General features: G+C 46.6%; 1 protein-coding gene across 2 annotated transcripts in view; it reads right to left on the reverse strand.

Annotated features, from left to right (window-relative positions):
* Positions 1 to 213: 213 nt before the first annotated feature.
* The window catches only part of LOC125940651 (uncharacterized), a 28,492-nt gene continuing 5,958 nt past the window's right edge, over positions 214 to 22,747 (reverse strand). Inside the window, exon 2 of one of the 2 annotated variants that reach the window (XM_049657079.1) lies at positions 214 to 1,524. In XM_049657079.1, the coding sequence (XP_049513036.1) occupies positions 515 to 1,524 (1,010 nt within the window). In that variant the 3' untranslated portion in view covers positions 214 to 514. The remainder of the gene's footprint in view (positions 1,525 to 22,747) is intronic. The other variant, XM_049657078.1, reaches the window with a different exon arrangement.

Here is a 22,747-nt window from a genome sequence, read left to right on the forward strand (position 1 = left end):
GTATGAAAAAACTACCAGGCGGACTACTTTACTACTCACTTTTTGGCGAAAGAAAAATAAAACAGCACAATGGCCGCAAGAATTTAGCACAATAAATGGATAGTACCAACGTTCAGTTCCGATCCGTAAACACACATCTGCAACTGTTGAACCTGTATTGAGTGTTGTATGCAAATACCACAAAGACTCATAATTAACAACGCCATGGAATCGTTACCGATCTGAAGAAATTTATTGATAAGAATTGAACCAGGAATGTCACATCCGACATACAAATACCATGTAACTACATATGAACACTACAAACAATAACGGAATACTTTAGAAACAAAAGGACTTCAGGTACCCAGGTAGGCTTTATTCACCTTAAACGAGGAGTGTGAGAAATGATAGAAGCGAGCTCTATAGGTCCGGTCATAGGAAAAGACGTGTCATCGCTTCCGCGAAATCGGTCGACTTCTATGGGATACAAAAACCACAAAAGAAATAGACATGAACACTTACTCTCACTCTGTCACTCAAATTCCACATTGATGTAGAGGGTGCCTTTGACAATATAGCCTTGAAGTTCAATGTCATTCCACTTCTTCATCTCCGTCCATTTTCCCCAATTCGAAGCACCAGGGCGCGGTTTCTTAGCACATTTGAATTCTTTCATGTCGATTGTCAGCCTAATATCCTTGGTCTCATCTCTGGGGTGTGCGATCACCAACCACACCTTTTTCGAGAATGGCCATTGAACGTAATCGTCCCATTTCCCGTCGCACAGAAACAAGAAGAACTTCACGTTTGCCTCTTCGTTGCCTTCACTTCCCGACAACGAGAACTTGCAATCCAGAGAAAAGGTGTAGCCGCTTAGCGTGTAATTCTCAGTAGATATTACGTGTTCCTTCTTGTTCTTCGAGAGTGAGTCACGCGCGGCGTACACATTCGTGAACTTGCAAATCGTGTGAAACACGCCCGGCTTCGACGCAGCACGGAAAGGTCCAGGAGCCATTTGTTTCCTCGGGAGTGATTGAAGAGAAACGGCCTCTCGGTCGACGCCGCTCGCATTTCCCTGCGCCTCGCATAGCGTACGGTCAAGGGAGGTCAATCTCTCAACAAGGTCGTTGGCTTCATTCACAAGGTCGTCGTCACCTCCACGCTCGCCCAACGCCCGCTGTCGCAAGCTTTCGAGACCATCTTTGATGCCTCGGACTTCTTGGACGGCCCGTCGCACTCGCGCGTCACTCGACGAATGTTGCGGAGCGTTCCCGTCACAGCACTGCCTGTAGTGATCCACGGCCACGTCACGTGCAACAGATCGTTGACACTTGGCGCACATCACTTCCCCGCTCCGACAATGTCGCAGGTGGTCTTTCAGCTCGCACAATTTTCCAACGAATGCAGCACACTTCTTACCGCCGACCACGCACACAACGGGCAGCTGCTCAAGGTCGGACAGCTCGAAGCGAAGCCGGACAAGTTGGGCTTTCGTGAAAGCTCTTCCGTCATAGGGGCACTCCATTCCTTCGAAGACTTCACCTCGGCATTCATCGCACAAAACGTGACCGCAGGGGAGCAGTGCCGTGCAAGAAGGCACCCGGCCGCAGATGCTGCAGACGCGGCTTGAAGGCATCGGCTCCGCGAAGGCGACGCGTCGCTGCTCGAGGAAATCGTTGAAGCCTGCCAGCGTGTACTCCCAAAGCGCCATCGTGAAGTGCTGCTGTATCGCGGAACGACACAAAGCAAGGCACGTTGCTTCGAACTCGATTTCGAAGCAGCGATAAACTTCGCACGATGACGCAACGCTGAAAACACCGCCGCTAACCGGTGTCACCTGGTCGCGCGGCTACGAGGCGCGCTATCTCTAATATGCCCATTTTGGGCTTCAAGATTGCTTTATCGGCGAGGAGGAACGTAGCCTAGAACGATGCGCATCGTGTGCGCCGCGTGGTTCTCCTCCTCGCCCGGCTATGTGCGGATCACGGTGTAAGAATAAGCAAGAGAGGTGCTGACACTCTCCCCACAACGCGCGCGAAAACGCCGCCCGCTCGCGTCCAGATTATGTTCGGCTCGGTTACAGCTCGGTCGGCGCTGTCGTAGAGGGCGCTGCGGAATGCGGTCCCAGCCTCGGCGGCAAGGCGCATGCTGCCGCTGCTTCGTCTTCCGGCTTGTATGTGCGGCCGCGCTGTTTTGAAGGCACCCTTTCTGTTCGCGTACAGTCAACCACAAAAGTTTGCGGACCACGCGAGCGCGTGGCCAAGAGCCTCTTCGCGACACTTCCGCTACGTCACCAGCGATCGACAGCAGCGCTACGTTGAAGACGCATCCCTCCTTAAATCTATGGCCTGTCTATTTTCGCACTGTGCGCAAATATTTTCTACCTATCTCTTTCAACGTGACGCGCTCTTTGTTAGCCAGGGCTACTTGCTTATATTTTGAGAGCAGAATATCAGTACAAGTAATCAGACAGCGTATTCTTCGGCTGTTATCAGTTCTATTTTCGCGTAGCCACGCTGTTTTTTTTTTTTTTTCGTGAGTGCGTGAGTGAGCGGTGAGGCAGCCATGGGACACAGATGCTTAGTCAGTAGGCAGAATTTTTCCGTTCCTCCCCCATCGCTAAGTGACAGTAGCGGCCGGGATTTGATCGCCTGCGCCCAGGTTTTGCTGCGCAAAGCCCGAACCACCGCGCTGCTATAGTGGTTACATTTAGAAAAATAGACAGCTTTAGTTACACGCACGCAGAGGCTTTGCGTACGTAGAGCTTCTACGTGTAAGCAGTGCGCATGCGCAGAACGTAGCGGCCGCGCGCTGGTCTCACGGACGTACGTGAGATTCGATTTTTTACGTGCGTTTCTTGCGCACGTAGACAGCTTCGCGCGGGGGTTTCGCGAGATCACGAACAAGCGATAGCGTGCTGAGCGCGCGCAGATGGCTTGCATGGAAACACGGCGACATAATGACTGGTCATCTATTTCATTCCATGTCAACGATGACAGCAGATAACGCTTGCACAACACACTTCCGGGCATTGCGGAGACGATGACCGGCACGCATCAATGCACATCACTGGCTTCGCTGAAATACTGATCTTGAATTGTTCATATTTCCCGATAGATGTAGCTACGTGGTGCGTCGCGTACGTGTAGCTAAAAGCGTTTCAGATGGCGTGCACGTAAGGTACGTAGACTGTTCACGTTTGCGTACGTGAAGTCTCCACGTACGTGTAACTAAAACTGTCTAATAAGAAATAATCGGGTGCGATGACTCTTTTTATAACCCTTTGCGACACGGCGTCCTCGTTTGGGCACTCGAACTTCGGAGGCGCGTCCCACGCCACGTGTTTCTTCAAATGACCTAAAACTCAGTGTGCACATTCGTGTCCGCTTCCTGATGGGACAACTAGCGGTCAGTTAACTTCATTGTCCTGCGTATTGCTGCAGATGATCACTTTGCTGGAGACACTACCATGTTAGACAATCGTTCGACGTGCCGCGTTCCAAGAGCAACGTCAAGAGTATTTTTTTTCTCCGGTCGACACGAATACAACCGAAAAAGCAAGTGTGCATGCGTTTCGGGCCTAATAGTTGATTCTTTTTATGCAAGCATTGAAGCTGGCGGATTTCAGAATAATTAGATAATGAGTTATACGCTAATTAATTTTTTTACTGAAACTCGCACAAAACAGCACATTGCTTCGTCTTCTTTCTTGGAATGTAATAGTGAGCGTCTTGAAATGATGCCATGCGCATTTGACGCATTTGCAGACAGTGCATCATAATTCGTGTCTGAAGGGGATGAATTTATTCACAAGACATTTACAGAAGTGTCATGAAACATAGGTCTCTCAATGATCTAGTAGGAAGTGAAATGTCCGCCGTTTTCTAGCACCTTATTGGTGCGTGTGGGCATCGACTCGTACAAAGATTCAGTAATCTCCGGTCGACCGCGCAGGCTTTCCCATTCTTGTGCGATCGCTTGCCACAGCGTATCGGCCGTGCGGCCGCGGTTGGCTCGTGTGGACAGCCGTTTCTTCAACATGCCCCAGACATTTTCTATGGGATTCAAGTCGGCGCCACATGGAGGCCACTCAAGCTGGCAAACAGCATGTTCTTCTAGCAATGACTGGACGATACGTGCTTTATGGATCGGGCTGCGGTCGTGTTGAAAAAAATAGCAGCCGTCGCTGAAGGGACCGTCCAGCGCATACGGAACGATCGTGTCTAGTGATGACGTCGCAGTACCGTGACGCAGTGAAGGGCCCTTCCAGACGCACAAGGGGACCAAGGCCATCTTTGCTGATTGCTCCCCACACGCTCACGGAACACCGTCCACTGGATAGAACACTCTGTGTGTAATTAGGCAGATATCTGCAAGAAATAGCATACAATTGGGTTCCAGCGGCGCGTCTAAAAATGTTGTGATTCCTCTTGCGTATGAACTTTATAATGCTGTTATAGAGTTGCAATAGAAAACGTGCAAACATCATTAGATAGTACTGAAAGACCCACTGGCAGCTTTTAATTAGCTTCAGAGTAAGTAGTACTATGAAACAATCGTTAATGTTTTCAACATAATACCACTACAGAAAAATCTCGTAATGTCCCAAAGCTCATTTTACGTGAAACATGTGATGCAGAATTAGCTTCGTGAATTAACTGCCAATACACTGTAAACACACCTGCAGTTTAGTGGACGACAAACCCGCTTCCGTTGGTCCCAGCGCGTGGAAAAAGTTGACTCGTCGCTAAAGATGACATCGCCCCATTTCTCTGTTGTCCAATCTTTCATTGCTGTAGCGAACATGAGTCGTTCTTGTAGCTGGCTGTCTGAGAGGCAGGGCTTCTGTGCTGCTACGAAAGACTGCAGGCCAAGCTCACTCAGCCTTCTTACAGTCTCAGACGATACCGTGAGCGAGAGCGCTTCTCGGATATCCTCTGCACTTTGAAAAGGATCAGCCACGATGGCGGCCGTAATCAGGCGGTCCTCTTCCTCAGTCGTGGCCCTTGGACGCCCACTGCGCTCCATATCTGTGAATCTGTCATCGTCGCGGAAAGCTTGAATAATCCTATTCACGGCAGTCCGGCTCCTGTTGTTTCGGCGGCAGATTTCGCGCTGAGGTATTCCCTCTATAAATAAACGCACAATGTGCCTTCTTTCGTCAAGTGGAACACGCAGCGGCATCTTTCCAAATAGGCAATCACCACGTGGCCTGAAGCAAGTCTACTACGTTTTCAGCGACTGATGCGAAGATGCGCCTATGTGTGAAAGAAAATTTTCTATGCATCCGCATTTTCTTTATTTTTGATGACAGTGAAACACCTCCCTACCCTTTCTCTCAAGACGCAGAAGCAGCAACACTCATTGGACCAAGATGCTGCCAACCAAAGTGCGCCAGTAAACGTCGCGTAAAAAAATCGTCGCAGCGCTTCGTGAAACTTATCTACCCACTGGCACACCAGTCGACAAAGGTTGCAGTGCTGCTATCAAGCCAGATATGTGGCGGTCTTATCGCAGACAGCGCTCTGCGTCAACACAACGAACTAACAATGTCATGCACGGGAATAAAAAATTAACAGGCAGGCGAGTACCAAGAGGGCTCATATCCGGGAAAGCGCCCCTGTCGCCGCTAGGTGGCGTACCGCTAGGTGGCGCGGATAGGCAGTCTGGCACGCGCTCGCGTGGTCCGCAAACTTTTGTGGTTGACTGTACATTTCATGAACTTGTGCTTGGGTATTGTCGCCACGGGCCCTCGACAAAAGTGGCAGCGCCCTTCTGAGGGGCGTTTAAAAAGGCTAGAAAGTGCTTCGTTCCAAACTGCAAATCTGGATACCGGACTTGTGCAGAGCGTGTGCTTTTATTCAAAGCGCCGTCCGATAGCGGTCGTCTGGAGCAGTGGCGCCGTGCAAATCTGAGGGCAAACCGAACTCTAACCCCTACCGACCATGTCTGCGCCAACCACTTTTCAGAGGATACGATATCGACGGTATATTATGCGGAGCACGATGAAAGGATTCCCACCTTATTTCTGAACTGTCCAAAGAACCTGCCACGGTCAAATAAACCTCGAAAGCCGCTGCGGAAGAGAGAACCTTCTATGTGCCACAGCAGTTTGCGCAAATTTTGCTGCATGTACAAGATATATACTGAGTGGTTTAACTATCATGCACCAAGATTCAAAAATATGCAAATGTCATGTAGCTGGGCAAAACCAAGGTAATGTTGTTTGCCGTCGCTTGGAGATACTCAGATTATTTTTTTGCATTGCGCCTAATTACAAAATTATTTTCATAATTGATTAATCAACTTTTCTAAGGCTGTAATTTGATAAAAAGTGTGAAGGAGAGAATTGTACAGCAACATGGAAAACTCCCGATGCAGCTTTCTATTGCTCAATACGTGATACATAAAAGTGTTTTCCGAGCGTGAAAGAAACCCGCGAACACGCAAAATTGCCGCGCGACTGGCCGCTCGAGGCCACTATGCGTGTGTTCGTGGGCTTCTTTCACGCTCGGAAAAACACTTCTATGTATCACGTATTGAGCAATAGAAAGCTGCATCGGGAGTCTTTCATGTCGCTCTACAATTTTCTCATTGACACTTTTAATCTAATTATAATATTTGAGAAGTTGATTACTTAACTAATATTAATTATGTAATTAGGCGGAAAGTAAAAAATAACCTGAGTATCTCCAAGGGACGGTAACAACATTACTATGGTTCTGTCCAGGTACGTGACGTTTTCATTTTTTTATATCTTTGCGCACCCTGTATAATACTGCTGCTTTCTGTGCAGATGTGTGCTTGATTTTCAATTTTGTTCCATCCTGGCTACTGTTTTTTTTTTTTTTTTTTACAATGCGCGTGCGATGTATATTACACGCTTGCATGTTTTTATTCAACATTTTTCTATTGTGGGAGTGTATGAGAGCGTAAGCTTCTGGGATGGTTATCCCCTTTTAAAATTATGGAGCTGCTTCATGCAGCATTTTTTTCGTATTGTGTCTCTGCAAAAAAAAAAAAAAAAGGTCTATGGGATTATTGTGTGGTGGGTGTAAGTGTATTTGTGGACAGGCTGTAGCATGCATTGTCAAACACGCTTACAGTGGCACATTCCCATATGCAATTTAATCAAAAAGAGTCAGCTCTTTTTATAGATGTTGCAAGTGCCACTCAGTCCTCAATGGACGAAAGCCAAATGAATAATATACACGGTCTATGTTAAGTGCAATTGGAAGAAAAAAAGGCATTTGCACAGGTTTTCATCAGCAAACTAAATTAGTGATGCTCTAATCCAAGATAGACGCCTGTCGTCGTGCCTCCTAATAAATTCCCATTTGAAATAGTTTTTACATAGCTGATGAGCATGCATGATAAGTTCTAGCCATGAACAGCCACTGCGATCTAGTGCGTTCCATACGGCAAGCTTGAGCCGTTTCAATTCTTAATTTATATCGCGGTCACACTGAATTCGCGCAACGATGATTGAACAGTTTTCTGAGTGTGAATGGAAGCAGCGATAAGCATGAAATACATTTTCCGGTGCAGTCACTATTTTCTTCTGATCGAGGGGTAGCACGTGGGTAATGCTTTTTTTTATGCTTGGATGAACGGCTAGACCAGACGAAACAAATTGTGCGCGCGAGCGTAACTTGAGTGGGCTTTGATAGATCCGATAGATCCGTGTTCACGTCATTCGCGCCCGGCACAAGGAACCTTTCATGTTAGCGAAGCATTAAGCCTGGTATACTTATCCTTTACTCTGAAATAACGAGTTTCCTTCGCGCTTTGAGTTTTACTCACTCCACTATGCACAAAAATTTAGGGGATGCAGAGCAATGTCAAGCCGCCGGCGACGCTAAGCTGGGGCCGCTGACCGCGGCGCCATCTATCAGCTCGCAGCAGAGCTACTCGGTGCGCCCACGCGGTGCCGAACATAATCTGGATGCTCGCGCCCGCGCAGTGTCAATTTAGTCCTTACACCGTTGTGCGGATTAGCGTTAGAAAATAGCGCCCCTTCCCCTTCACAACCACACACTCTCTCTCTCTCTCGCAGCCAAGGTCAATTCACATGATCGCGAAGGCAAGGCCGAAATAAGGTTAGAAGCCAATGAGCAGCGATATCAGTTATGGTCACGCGATTGAATAAGCACAACTACGTACATCTCGCGGGGCAGAACACTAGTTCTCGAAAGTTACGCATCCATATACATCTCCAATGGAAACAATTGAAAAAGTACAGACAGTTCCATTAGAATAGGACAATGTGAAGTGACAGGCTGTTTGCTTCCATCCACTCATAATTATGATTACGAAACTGTGCAGGCTTTCTGAAGTTAGCTCGTAGAGATGCGTGCTCAGGTACCGGGTGTCTCAGCGAACACTTTCCAAAAATATTTAAGTTTGCCTGTGGCAGACAGCACAATTCTAGTTCATGGTCTACTCGAAGAGGCGGACATTACTTGCACAAACAATTCAAATGCTTAATCGAATAATTAACAGAACTTTACTAATTAGGTTTTCGACTAATTATTCTATGGCCCATATTGCAATTTAGAAATTCTAGCCGTTGAGTTCGCAAGGCGAGTCCACGTGGAACGAATTCTCAGGATGACACCAGTTTCGAGATATTAATTCCCGAACTTTGAGGACAAATGCATTGGGCATTCCAGTTACTTTTGTGCTTCCATGCATAAAACAACGTTTTGTTAAGAAAGTAACTGGAACGCCAATGCGTTTCTCCGCAAAGTTCAGGAATTAGTATCTCGAAACTGGTGTCCTACTGATAATTCATTCCAAGTGGATTCGCCTTGAGAACTCCATGGTTGGAATTTTTAAATTGCAATATGGGCCGTAAGGTCATTAACGAAAAACTTATTTATTGGTGAATTTGTGGTGTTTAGTCGATTATGCATTTAAATTTTTTGTCCAAGTAATGTCCGCCTTTTGTAGTAGACCAGCTCATCAACTAGAATAGTGCTATCTGCCACAGGCAACCTTTAAAATTTTGAAAGTGTTCGCTGAAACACCATGCATATCTTCCTTTGCATATCCACGAAATCGTCATAGGGTCCACGGGCACAGTGTGCGGCCAGCGCTGTAGTATATCCTTCATGGCTGAAGCCCTTGCCGGCGATGATTCCCACAGCAGTCTTCCTTTTGCCGTTCGGCTCATGACAACATTAAAGTCGTCGTCCGAGGAATCGCAGCTGTCCGAGTACAACTCGGTGGCTTCGCTGTCTGTGTCACTTGGCTGGCTCCCGCGTTTCCTGGACGTAAGCCGACCTGACGGCTGCGCGCCAGGAAGGTCCTCGAAGGTATTTTCGCCCATTGCTGCCGCGAGGGAGCGCCAGCTCCCAGAGTTTGCAAAGAAACAAAGCGAAAATGCAGAAACAAAAGAGACAGCGGTGCAGAACCAAGATATAGGCGCACAAAGTCCATTCATGGTTTGAGATTGGCCAGAAGCACACAGACGAAAAAATACAGCGTCGTATGAATAAACTGGCTTCACAACAATGGGTGTCTTTCTGCGAGTTCCTGGATCCACGGAAGTATTTGTCTCTTATACGGAGAACTGTTCGTGGCCTCCATGCAACCACTGGACAGCGCCACCCATTTAATTCCCTCGCTCTTTACCTACAGTGCAGCGAGACGGAAGTCGCAGAATCCTTCAGTAGGACAATTGTCGGCGAAGCAAGTTCCACTGGAACGCAGACTCCAGACAACTCACTATCCTCGTGTGATCCCCGTATGGAGTGCCCTTTTTTCTCTGGAAGGAATAGACGCTGCGCTTGCTTTAGGCATGCGTTCCTCAGCGCCAGGGCCAGATCGCATTACATATCGCACTCTGTGTAACCTTCGTGAACCAGCTCGAACGGCACTTCTGCTTCTGTACAACGACTCGTGGCAGACCGGCACGGTTCCCCAGGAATGGAAGTCAAGTCGCCTGATTTCGCTCCTCAAAGCTGGCAAGTCGCCTTTGGATATTGCGTCATACCATCCAATCGCGCTTGCTAGTTGTGTAGGAAAATTAATGGAACGGATGGTTCTAATGCGAGTGGAGTGGTACCAAGAGCACTATGAAATTTATCCAGAGATGTTGACAGGATTTAGGCGCGGCCGTTCGTCTATAGACAACGTTGTAATCTTGGTAACGTACGTCGAATTCCAGAAGGCATGTAAACGCTTGTCTACTGTCTTGTTTCTAGACGTTAAAGGGGCTTACGCTAATGTCACCCATCAAGCCATTCTTAAAGCGCTACAAGTAATAGGAATTGGTGGAACGGAATATGTCTGGGTTCGTAGCTGCCTACAGATGCGATCATTTTACGTGTTCACCGGGGATGGCCCGACACCCCGGATTACTCTAGCCGCGGAGTCCCTCAAGGCGGAGTACTAAGCCGAATGCTCTTTAATCTAGCCCTTATTCGACCAATCGAGAAGCTGCCAAGCACCGTTTGACTCTCTATCTACGGTGACGACATCTGTATATGGACGTCGGAGGTGACACGGCTTCAGCTTCGCGCTCGGCTTCAGAAAGCGGCCTCAACGACAGCATGCTACCTTCTTAAACAAGGACTAGAGGTGACGTGGGAAAAGTGCGCAATGGTGGTATTTAACGGCAAGCCAATGTCTGCATACGACATATCAGTCCACAGACAACTGATATTGTCCAGCAGAAGTCACAGGTTCTTGGGGGTTGTGATTGACAGAGATCTGTCCTCGACTCCTCACGTGAACCACGTGAAAAAGCGTCTGATGGTTATTTGTCATCTGTTCAAGTTCCTTGCAGGAAAAAACTGCGGGGTGTAGACGCAATCCATGTTACAGCTGTACAGGGTGTTGTTTGTTAGATTCGTCCGGTACAGCCTACCTGTTATATCCAAAAACTGCAAAGCTAATTTGCGTACAATTCAGAGCATCCCGTCGCAAGCATTTAGGATATGCCTTGGAGTACCACGCAGTACGTCAACGGCTGAAACTATTGCCGTTGCTCAAGATTATTCAATCACGACGCACATCGCCGCCGAGACAATGCGTGCACAGGTCAGGCACATTGCCTGGACCCCTTGCCACCACCTCGCCGGACTCACCGTGGAAAGACCGCGCGCGTCATATAGAACAACTGTCAGTACATATCGTGCCTCGCTTACATCGGGGTACGCACCTGCGGCCAGGCTGGTCCATGGTGTTTGTGCCTTCCTGAAGTACCGCTTAGAATTCCAGGACTTCAGAAAAAGTCAGATCTATCACCGTCTGCACACAAAAAAATTGAGCTTACTGCTGGTGTACGAGAGATACAGTAGTCACGTACACGTCTACACAGACGGATCGACTATATCGTCCAATTCTGGCGGTGCTGTGTTTATACTGACGAGAGGAATAACACTGCGATTCAAGACGTGACATGTCACGACGTCCACGGCTGCAGAACTCACGGCTCTGCGCAGTGCACTTCAATTTGCCGACGCATAGAGTCCTGGTAGATGGGCCGCGTTTTCCGACTCGAAACCGGCTTCACATTGTATGCAGTCCGTACTCTGACGTGGAGCTCACGAACAGCTAACGCACGAATTTGTCAAACTTCATGACGACGTTAAACAGAAAGGCCACAATATTAGTTTCCACTGGCTTCGTCCTTAATGGGGTTCTCGGAGGGGACCTTCCGGTTAACCTCCCTGCCTTTCGCATCACATTTATCTCTCTCTTTCTCTCTATTCCCTCTTTTACGACACCCAGAGTAGGGTAGCCTACCAAACGCATTTCTGGTTAACATCGCTGCCTTCTCTCTTTCTCTCCTCCTACACGAAATCGTCATCTAAGCATTCGTGCTTAAGAATATCCTATAACAATTCCCTCTCTACGTTATCATAGGCTTCTTTAATATCTAGAAATACTATCGCTAAAGGTCTACTCTGAGCTCTATGCACTGAGTTAGTACAGACATATCATCTAAGCGTCTGCCTGGCCTGAACCCATTCTGCAGTTCCCCCAGTACATCACTTTTCTCCAAACGCTTCGACAATCCCTAATTTTATGGCTTGCATTGTCATTCTATACAGAGTGTCCCAACTATCATGTCGCAAGATTTTAAAATATGCAGATGCCACGTAGCTAAACAGAACAAAGTAAACGTTGTTTGCAGTCGCTTGGAGATACTCAGATTTTTTTACATTCCGCCTAATTAAACAATTAGTCTAAATAATTAATTAACTTGTCAAACATTACAATTTGATGAAAAGTGTCTATAATAATATTGTAGAGCAACTTCAAGAACTCTCGATACAGCTTTCTGTTGCTCAATACGTGCTACATAAAAGCGTTTTTCCGAGCGTGACAAACACTTTTATGTAGCACGTATTCAACACCAGAAAGCTAGACTACAAGCACTGGCCGCCGTCTAACGAAGGAGGCGAGAAGGGCTGTTCTCCCACCTCTCTGACAGCCTTTGACCCCATCAAGGACACAGTACGAGTTGTTTCTCTCTCTGAGCGCGAAAGAAGCCCGCGAATACACGCGAGTGCCTCGAGCGGCCCATCGCAATCTTCTTCAGTTTTTTTTTTTTTTTTTTTTTCAGCAAATGCTTTCTATGGTAAACTTTGATCTCTCAGGCTTCTCCGTTGTAGTTGGATGTGTTTGAGTCTAGAGTAACCTTACTTTCGTGCCGAAGTTATCCCTAATACCATCTGTGACGTACACAGCGCATCGTCTAGCTCCGTGGTAGATGTTACCGTCTCCATCCCTCCGAGCTCCGAGAGCTCCTATAAGGTTCCATAATCTTTACGGGGTGCCTTTGTTTCTCTGCGGCGAACTGCCGGAAGCGTCATCTCGTTTCTGTAGAGCAAACCTCTCTGCGAAAAGGGTCTATTGACCCTTTTCCCGGCCCCCCGTGGGCGCTGGTATGTTTGGTCACGTGGTGACGCGTCCATTGCTTGCCTCCTTTGCCTCCGTGTTTGCAATGCAAGCGCGTGACGCCGGTGTGGCGCAGCAAACCTGCGTTTCGACGCATATCGTAGACGGTGACTGTGTGGATGACACGAAGCTTTGGCTACAGCCTTAGAAGACATGTAAGCGCTTTCAGAGTTCATTACGCCTTGTCCAAACGGTGGGAGCAGCGTATACGACGCTTGTACTAAAAGCGGGGCTAGAAATACGTATTCAAACTGTCCTAACTTTCCGCTTATGAATTAAATCAGGACCAGTGTGCTCCTCCTTCTTTATTTGGTAAACATTTTGAAGCATTGGCTTGTCATGTTTCTGACTCGGTAAAGTTCCTCGGTTCCTCGGTGCGGCCACTATCTGATTGTTTATTTTCAGCCTAATCGCTCGCGGGTGTGCTCTGCTGCGATATATTTGTTCTTGCTGCGTACAAATACTGGAATGTAAATGTTCTGTACTTTGCGGTATCTTTAGCACATACGTGCGCTCGTATTATCGCTAGCCCTTCGCTTACTCTCTGGACCGTCACGAAATGTTCAGCTTCCAATATTCGTGTCTTGTCGGTGTAGCAGCCGTCCTTCATGCTTCGGCACATTGATTCAATTGAGCACCCATTCACCTATTATTGATACGTTGGCGATAGGGTGGGCGTAAGCTTGCGTGCAAGTAGAGGTGGATCTGTGTAAATAACGTGCGAGAAACTTATTATGCCAGTGAGTGGTGCTACTTCGTTTTGTAACGAGCGGCACTCACTCTTAAGTGCCGACGTTTCGGAGCTCAATTCCTTTCTTCGGAGGTTAGCCAAGGTCGATTCAAATGGTCGCTAAGCTTCGGGCGAAATTGCGGTTTAGAACGAATTGTACGTCACCGACGTCAGCAAGGGTGGTTATGGGAGCAGCAATTGAAGCGCGACTATGTTTGGAGGGAACAAACATTGCGAAAGAAAAAAGCGTTTTAATTAAAGCGATACACAGTTAGATTCATTCAACAAAAATAAAATTCCTAATCAATTTATATACGCTAGGGGAGCAAAGAACAACTCTATTTTGCTTGATCATTATAAATGAATACCTTTTTTCCGCGCCCACCGATAGCGACGGGCGTTGACGCGGTTATCACTTGCAACGCAATGCAGCTATTGAAATGGGCAGGAAGGGGCACTCGTAAAGTTCACCTGTAACAATACGCCCCCCTCACATGTTGTGTTGCTTTTCTTGTCGACGTTTGTCTAAATTAGGTGACGCGTGTAGTTTTATTGTTTCTTAACCTGTTCAGTCAAAAGTAGCGAGTTGCGACCACCAGATAATTGTTCACTTTAGTTGTTTTCGTGGGACAGCGCTGGCCGACGGGCTTGGCGTCCGACGAAAGGACAAGCACTCTGTATACGCCCAAAGCGCTTGTAGGCCTCCAAACAAAGTATGTTCTGCGCAAGGGTGCGGTTTCGACACCCGTATGGCCGAACTTTTCCTGCATCGGTTTCCGCGCTGAAAGCTCGAAACGCCCATCACGTCGAATGACGGGGCATTTGAATATACAGCTCTAATGCCAGGCCCCCGAAAACAAATTTCGCGCCTTTGAAAACAAAATGACGTCACTTCTGTTTTTGACGGATATGCATGGTGTCACATTATTTTTTCTTCCGCCGGAAGTGTTTCCTCCTCACACAGGTGGCGCTAAACCCCATGAAGCGCCGATGAACCGCCATGTTTTGAACGTATGGGCTTCTATGGAAGCTTCGCTACCAGGTGTATTTACCTTGGGTTAGCTATACAGCGGTGGTGATTGAATTATCTCTTTTTTTTTATCCTCGAGCAAATCCATGCATCGCGAAGGGCAGGCAGCACAGTCAGTCCTTATGTTGCAGCGGCGTCACAGATTTATTCCGTTCCTTAAATATTCCTGATATTTGCATTCTTTATATGCGAATCACTATTTTCGCAGCTAACTACCACACACGTCTTCCCTTTATCGTTACGCATCTTGCAGCATGAATTGCGCACAGCGTATTAGCGAACACCCAGTTGCATTTCCGACAGCTGATCGCACAGATAGCAGCACTATTCTCCGCTATCTGTGCTATCAGCTGATCAGCTGATCAGGTGATAGCAGCTGATCGCCCATGCCGACATGCTGGAACGCATGTCGGCGTGGGCGCAGCCTTATTTGGTCACGTACGGGTGCTTACGTGTGCGGCCTCGTAATTGTAAACATCTTTTTCTGCAAAAATTGCTGGGGGAAACTTTGTCGCCATTGTCTACGGAGGCTGCAAGTAGGGCGGTTTGCCAACATGGGAATGATGGGCATTGCGTGGCTTCAGCTACATTTCGTCCTTCTGGCTTCCAAAAGCTTTGCGACTTTGCAATTCAATTGTTTTAAGTGCGAAGCATTTCTTGGCGTACATTTGCCACTTTGACAGTATCTATCTATCTATCTATCTATCTATCTATCTATCTATCTAGCTAGCTATCGATCTATCTATCTATCGATCTATCTATCTATCTATCTATCTATATAGCCGCCTACGTCTTGGTGCTCTCATGATGGTTTCGTTAACTTGTTATGCACCAAAATTGGCATGGTATGACAAGAGTGTATGATGAACATAAATGATAGGTCATGAAATGATAGGTTATGACATGAATATCATGACATGTGTGTCATGTAGGTCATGAAAAACGCCTACATCTTGGCGCTGTCATGGTCATTTCGTTAACTTGTTACGTACAAAAATTTGCACAATATGACAAGAGGGTATGACGAACATAAATGATAGGTCATGACATGCGTGTCATGTAGGTCAGGAAACCGCCGCCTCAAACGATAATGAACCAGCGAAAAATATTCACGCTCAAAAAACACAGAAATGGGTTGGAACGTGGGCATTAGGTGAAGGAAACATTAAGGCATGATAGTAGAAGTCTTTGTCATAAGCATGATTCAGCAAAAATTACAATGACTCAGCGAAAAGCGATTAACACTCAAAAGCCCTGGAATGGGTTCAGACGTGGGCAGTAAGTGGAGGACACACTAAAGGATGATGGTAGAAGTAATAGTCATAAGCATGACTCAGGAAAAATGACAATGACTCAGCGAAAAAAGATTAACACTCAAAAACCACTGAAATGTGTTTGTACATAAATGATAGGTCATGATATGAATGCCATGACTTATCGTTTTCATGTCATATCATGACATCATTGTCATGACATGCATGTCATGTAGGTCATCAAACAGCCGCCTACGCCGCGGTGCTCCCATTGTCCTTTCATTACCTTGTAAGGCACACTGCTTCGCATAACATCGGTTCCCACAGGGCGTGGGATCTGCCGGTTCTTTACAAATATTTCTTTATAACTGCAGCAATACGCAATTATTAGTCATGCTTGCAGAGACTGATAGCCTCGATGTGCTTAGACAACTATGATCACTCAAACATGTATAAAAATAAAGCGTAATAAATTAAGACACCTGAATTAAGACACGGTAGCCCACCATAAGGCACCTTAATGCACCTTAATCCAATTTTGGAAGGTCGCCTTGTCGATTGTTGGGTGTGGGCGACGGCATCCATGCGACGCCTTGGCTGTTCACCGTGGGATATTGTAGTGCGAGCCGCAGCAGGTCCAACGCCAGGAACGTGACGTAATCACTTGGTCACGTGAGTTTTCTTGCCATCCGATGTTAACGCCGGACGCTCGCCGGATTTTCCGCTTTATGGGGCATATAAGGCTTTTGCCTTATATTTCTATAAACGGGTGTGCCGATTGTCAGATGTTTACAATTTCGGCGAAGTTACATGTATGACAAATACTAACTGCTTGCCACGCGTGTCACTTACGTGTTGGTGACTTCAGTTTGCATCCGTCGCGTTATAAACATTTATTATCGCTAAGGGCAGTAATCGTAAACTAACGACAAGAGCCGGGCATCAACGTCGTTCTCGCCAAGAACTCGCCGCGCCAAACCCGCAATTAACAGTGGAGGAGGTTCGGCTATACAGAAAAATCCAGACAAACACCTACCCACATCTGGGGCGATGGCATGCCATCTGGCCAACCAGATATGCCAGTCAATGCCCCTGGTGTGGGGGGAGGCCATCCTTGCCCCATGTGACATGGGAGTGCCAATCACGACCCCAAAATTCAAATTCACCCCGTTTAGCACAAACTTCCTTTAGGGAGCCTTGGGCAGCCATCCTCGCCCGGACTGACGTGGAGACTCAATTGAGCCTCCTCGACCAGGCACGGCGTGTGGCGGTGGCCACTGGAGTCCTGGACTAAGGACCCACCCTCCGGCCCCCTTAACCCTATTTTTCCTAAATAAAGTTATTTCTCTCTCTCTCTCTCTCTCTCTCTCTCTCTCTCTCTCGGGCTAGGATACTGCTTGCAAAAAATGGTAACTGGTAAACATGGTAAATGCAGCTGAATTACGTTTATTAATATTATGTTTATTATTATGATGTCATAAATAATTATGTACTCGTGTTGCTCTGGTGTATGTATGTATTTGTGTAATTTTTAAACTAAGTTTTTTCTTTTTGTTTATACTGCATTTTGTTTCCAATATTACTTTGTTGCAGGTGTTGCATTTTTCGTGATGTTTCTACAGTGCTCTGCTGTCAAACGAAAAAGAGGAGACAGGACTAAAAGCTGGGGTATACAGCTTGACGACGGGACGGGACCCTCGTCAAGCTGTACCCCAGCTTCTAGTCCTGCCTCCTCTTTTTCAATGTGAAGAGAAATAATAACCATTGATTCATTCATTACACGCACGTATACACACGACGCCAGAAGCAATGCACACTCAGCGTGGTGACTACTCGGCTCGATGTCGCAGGTAACAGTGTCCTGGAACATTCCCTACCTACTGGTCGAAAAACCTGCAGACACGCTTTTCAAAAACGCTCACAGAGCAGGGCGGCCGACAGCTTCAAGTTACCTTCACGTAGCGAGCGACGTGCGTCGCTGCCGCGGAGTCCCCCCCCCTGACGTCACACGCGAGAGGGCGCCACTCAAAGATCTCGGGTAGGTTATCTGAATGATCTTTCACTTTCCGCCGCCGGCGGACCGAGGCAGCCAGACGGATTTCCGGCTTTTATCAACACCAAAGCAAAGCCTTTGAGATCCGCTGTTATTGCTCAGAGAAAGTTGTTTGTGCGATTTGGGCACTAGATATTGGTGAACGTTGCCAAATCTCGGAGGTCACGTCTTTTTTGTGGAAAGGTGTTTTCGTTCGGCGACAAAGCACGTATCTCATAATTGCGAAGGTGCATTTAAATAGACTAAAAAAAAACACAAAAATCAAGTTATGTTTTCGTTCAATAAATCTGATAGTATAAAATTGCAGTAGATACAAATAATGAATGCATAATTTCAAATTAAATGCAGCGACAAATCGCGATTCTTGTCGTTGAAGGAGTAGGTAGGCCTGTGGGTCAATATGTGTTGAGGTAATAACAACAACAACCAGAATAGTGATACAGCTGATTCAGCGTAGTAGCAGTGCCGACGGGTACACAAAATGATTAAAAAAAATAGCGCCTTAAAAAGCAAAGTACGTTCTCCTGCCCTCTAACAGAGCAACAGACACGTCTTGAAGCTTTCGCCACAACACGCATGACACGGGTGTCGCTTATTTCGCTCCGAAAACGCGAATCGATGAAGCACGAGCAACGGCGACGCAGAAAGTTACGGCGCACTGCGCGTGCGTCGGCGCACTGTGGAGGAGGAGGAGGCGGAGGAGTATATTTTAATGAAGAGGAAGGAAGAGAGGTCGGCTTGGAGAGCATGTCTCTAGCCTGCTACTCCTCACTGGGCTAAGGGTCATGGTTTAGTGTAGAACATATTGCATAGAGCCAGTGGCGTAGCCAGAAATTTTGTTCGGGGGGGGGGCTCAGGTTGCAGCGCGGCCTCCTCCTTTTAGAATTTGTCGAGAGATCAAATGCATAAATAATAACTGCATTGCCAATTTCATTGTATATTAGATGCTGCAAACGAATTATTGAACGCTATGCACTGTCCATTAAAATATGTATGTTTTCATAACAGAATATATTCGTATGCCCCAAAAATTGTGGCAGAAATAACTGATATCAATGCTTCCGTGTTTTTTGTCTAATTAATAAGTAAAGAAAACATCTCATGAACTTTAGAACTATTGACCCTGTTCGCGGAGCAGTTTGTTTTAGAGAAACGAGATGGCGATCACGGCGGCGCGCCATACCTCTCCTCAGCGACCGCGCACGAATACGAAACCATTACCGATTCTACCTTGCTTCTGTGCGATCAGCTGTAGGAAATGCAACTGAGTTTTCGCTAACACGCTGTGCTCCAATTATACTAGATTGAATAATGTGGATTGAAGACGCGTGCAGTAGTTGGCTGCAAAAACAGTGATTGTTATGTTAAGGAATAGAATGAATCTGTGTGGCGAAGTTCGCGGACCGCTGCTGCAACTGTCCGAACGTGTTACCGGCACTTCGTGACGTACGGCTTTCCTCGAGAATATAGAAATTTGCTCATCCACCAGCCTTGTATCGCTAAACTTTAAAGAAAGGGCTTCATCCCCAGAACGTCGGCAACAGTGAGTACCACTCGTTAAACAATGACAAAGGGAGTAGCGCCGCTTCCTGTCATAGTAAGTTTCGCGCACGTTATCTATACACATCTGTCCAAATGGCAGGAAAACTTACGCCCACTTCTATCGCCGACGTATCAAGAATAAGTGAATGGACGCACACTTGAATACACTTGAGCACTGTATACACACAATAAATGACGGACTACACCTATGGCGCACCAATGGTCGAAGCTGCATGTTTCGTGACGGTCCACAAGAGTAAGCAAGTTACTAGCTGTAATATATATTTGCTACAAGGTACTCAATGTACAAAACAGCTACGTTTCAAGCCTTGTGCGCAGCAAGAACAAATATATCGGAACTGAGCACACCCGCGAGCGATTAGGCAGAAAATAATCAGACAGTGGCCGCACTGAGGAACTTCACTGAGTCAGAAACTGACAAGCCACTGCTTCAAAATATTTGCCGAATAAAGAACAAAGAGCAAAACACACTAATCCTGACTGAATTCATAATCGCAAAGCTTGGAATGCATATTTAGCCCCGCTTTTAGAAGAAGCACCATAAAAACTGCCTGTGCCGTTTGGACATAGCTCAATCAGCTCCGAAAGAGCTTTTGCATGTTCTCTGAAGCTATGATCAAACCTTTGTGTCGTCCACCTAGTCACCGTCTACGATATATCCGAAAACAGAGGTTTTCTAAGCCGCGCCGGCGTCATACACTTCCATTGTAAACAAGGAGGCAACGGAGGCAGTTGAGGCAAGCAACGGACGCGTCACCACGTGATCAAATATGGCAGCGCCCACGGGATCGCCGCGAAAAGGGTCAATATCATTTCGAAACCAGCCAAGCAGTGCATGCAGCTTATATGAAAAACGTAAAGGCCATGAAATGAATAAGTTCAGGACAAATATTTTGATGAATCTTTGTCATTCAAGAACCTTGTTTACATTTTTCTACATATGCAACGGCCAGGAAGAAACCTCAATGACGCTATCCCTCGTTGCAATCGATTGCGCAGGAGCTGCTGTAATTCGTCGTGTATTGTAATTACACCGAGATAATACTCGCAGCAGTGAGTACAAATAAAAAGTGGGAGTTCTGCAAAGTATATATTAGAAATGCGAAGATAGAATGGAATATACAAATGCGAAGATACAACTCGCTAAAGGGCAAAAAAAGAGTCGCTGGAAACAAAGTTCACTGCTTGTATACACAAAACCTCGCAGAAAGATATTTAAAAATACGTATGAGTCTCCAATAAATCTACGTATTTAAGCAAACGTCAGTGTATATAATGCGTCAAATACGACAAATAAACATGTTGCTCAGTCACAGATAGTAAACTTTGAGCACAAAAAGACAGATGATCCTGGCAACAACATAACTATGATCGCAGAAATCGTGATATGTACGTGGGCCATGCAGCAGTCGCGACAGCGCCATGTGGGTAGAATAATAGAGGAATAATGCATAATTCAGTACGAAAATGTGTAATTTAACTGCGTGCACAACGCTAACAATTATTCTGCACCCAAAATTAAAGGAGGGTATTCCTTCGTTTCAAAAAAGAAATAAGAGCAGGTAGCTGAAAAGGAAAGAAAAGGACAAACGAAGGCCACAGATGATGCGGTAAGTTGAACTACCCAATATCCAAGTGTTTTTGGCGAACGCCGGGTGGGCCGGGCTTTCAATGAGCAAGGTCGGTCAAAATTGGTTATTGGTATCCTCGTAATTTTTTGTATTCGCGTGATAACTGTGATCATGATGCTAACTGCTAGAATAAACGGCGAAAATTTCTGCGGTTTTAAAAGTTAATTAAGAACTTATGGACCTGAAGGAACAGTGCTTTTTACTTGCATTGATTTTTGCTGCTTCGCTATATAAAGGACAAACTTCTCTCGGCGGGAAAGTTGAGCTAAACGGTCACGTTGATGCCGACGTCTCTGTGGCTGTATAGAAGCGCCAGCCTAACCATGCGTTCCACAGACATTGTAGAGCGCATGTAGTTTTTTAGTAAACTCTTGGTAAAAAAATATTCTCTCTGCGCTGGCAGTGGTCACTGGAAGGGTGACTAGAAGCTGCAGCAGTATTTACACATTTACATAGAACCTGCTGTCGCAGTGAGAGATGGGCATCTATTCCGGTGCTAAAACCTAAAACACTCCCTTGATGTCGTTGGCATACTTGTTTAGGTACCTTGCAGGAACAGTAGGCTGTTCGATTCCAGCGATGTCCGTCGTTTCGTCAGGAAGTATGGAGAAGCAGCCTGCTTTTGAATCTAAGCTTTTTTGATGATGTCACCACAAATTTCTATAATTTGGTTTTGTGCGTCTGGGCTTAAATACGAGGCAATACTGGGGCAACTTTCCAAATGGTTCTTCAGATATGTATCTCCACAATCAGCTCGCATGCGAAGAAGCACTCTGAAAATGCCTGTATTTTCAGCAGGGGCATTGCTTAAATCCATAGGGCTCCTGTCCCTGTGGCCACGGAGAGCCAGACCTTGTCGCCCGCAAAAAAAAAAAAAAAATCCTCAATAATAGGCCGTTCACTTTCTTCTGTTTTCTCATATTTACTTTGCCTGCCCTGGTCCAGCTGATCAATCACATTGGGCACGCTTCCTGAAAATGTTTGGAGAAAATTATCAGCTGCTAGCTGACAGTCACGGTGATATTAGTATTTTCGGTGTGTGTGGGAGATTGCGAGCGCGCGCTTCCATTTATCGAACGGCTTGGACACGAGCGTTCCAGTGCGCGCATGTTGGCCCAAGTTTATAAGAACATTAACCTCATAAAGTTCTAGAATTGAAAATCTTTTAAAGCATGCCTTTGGAAATGTCAGCGCACCTTTCGCATCAAAGTTTATGAGAACTTTATACCCATAAAGTTTCGTAATTGAAATCCATGCGCTCCGTATATTCCGCGGCCGCTGCGAGATGCCGCAACGCGCGCGCTCGCTATCGAAAAGCCGTTGAATGTTTGTGCTCGGATGGGGCTCCTTGCGTTACGTGACTCCAGGTGCAAGGGCGTTTGCCACGAAATCCAGCCCGAGTTCGCAATGTTCGTGCCGAAATGTCTTTTCGAGCGTGAAAAGGACATTGTAGAAAAAAATCCAGAATGATTGCCGGCGTCGGAGGTAGTTTTGGTCGGCGGTGCATGCCAGCACGAAAAAATTTCGGGGGGGGGGGGGGGGCTGATGGTGCTTCAGCCCCCCCGAAATTCGTGCTGGCAGGGGGGGGGGGGG

Source organism: Dermacentor silvarum, chromosome 10 (genome assembly GCF_013339745.2).
Source record: "Dermacentor silvarum isolate Dsil-2018 chromosome 10, BIME_Dsil_1.4, whole genome shotgun sequence".
Classification (NCBI taxonomy): domain Eukaryota; kingdom Metazoa; phylum Arthropoda; class Arachnida; order Ixodida; family Ixodidae; genus Dermacentor; species Dermacentor silvarum.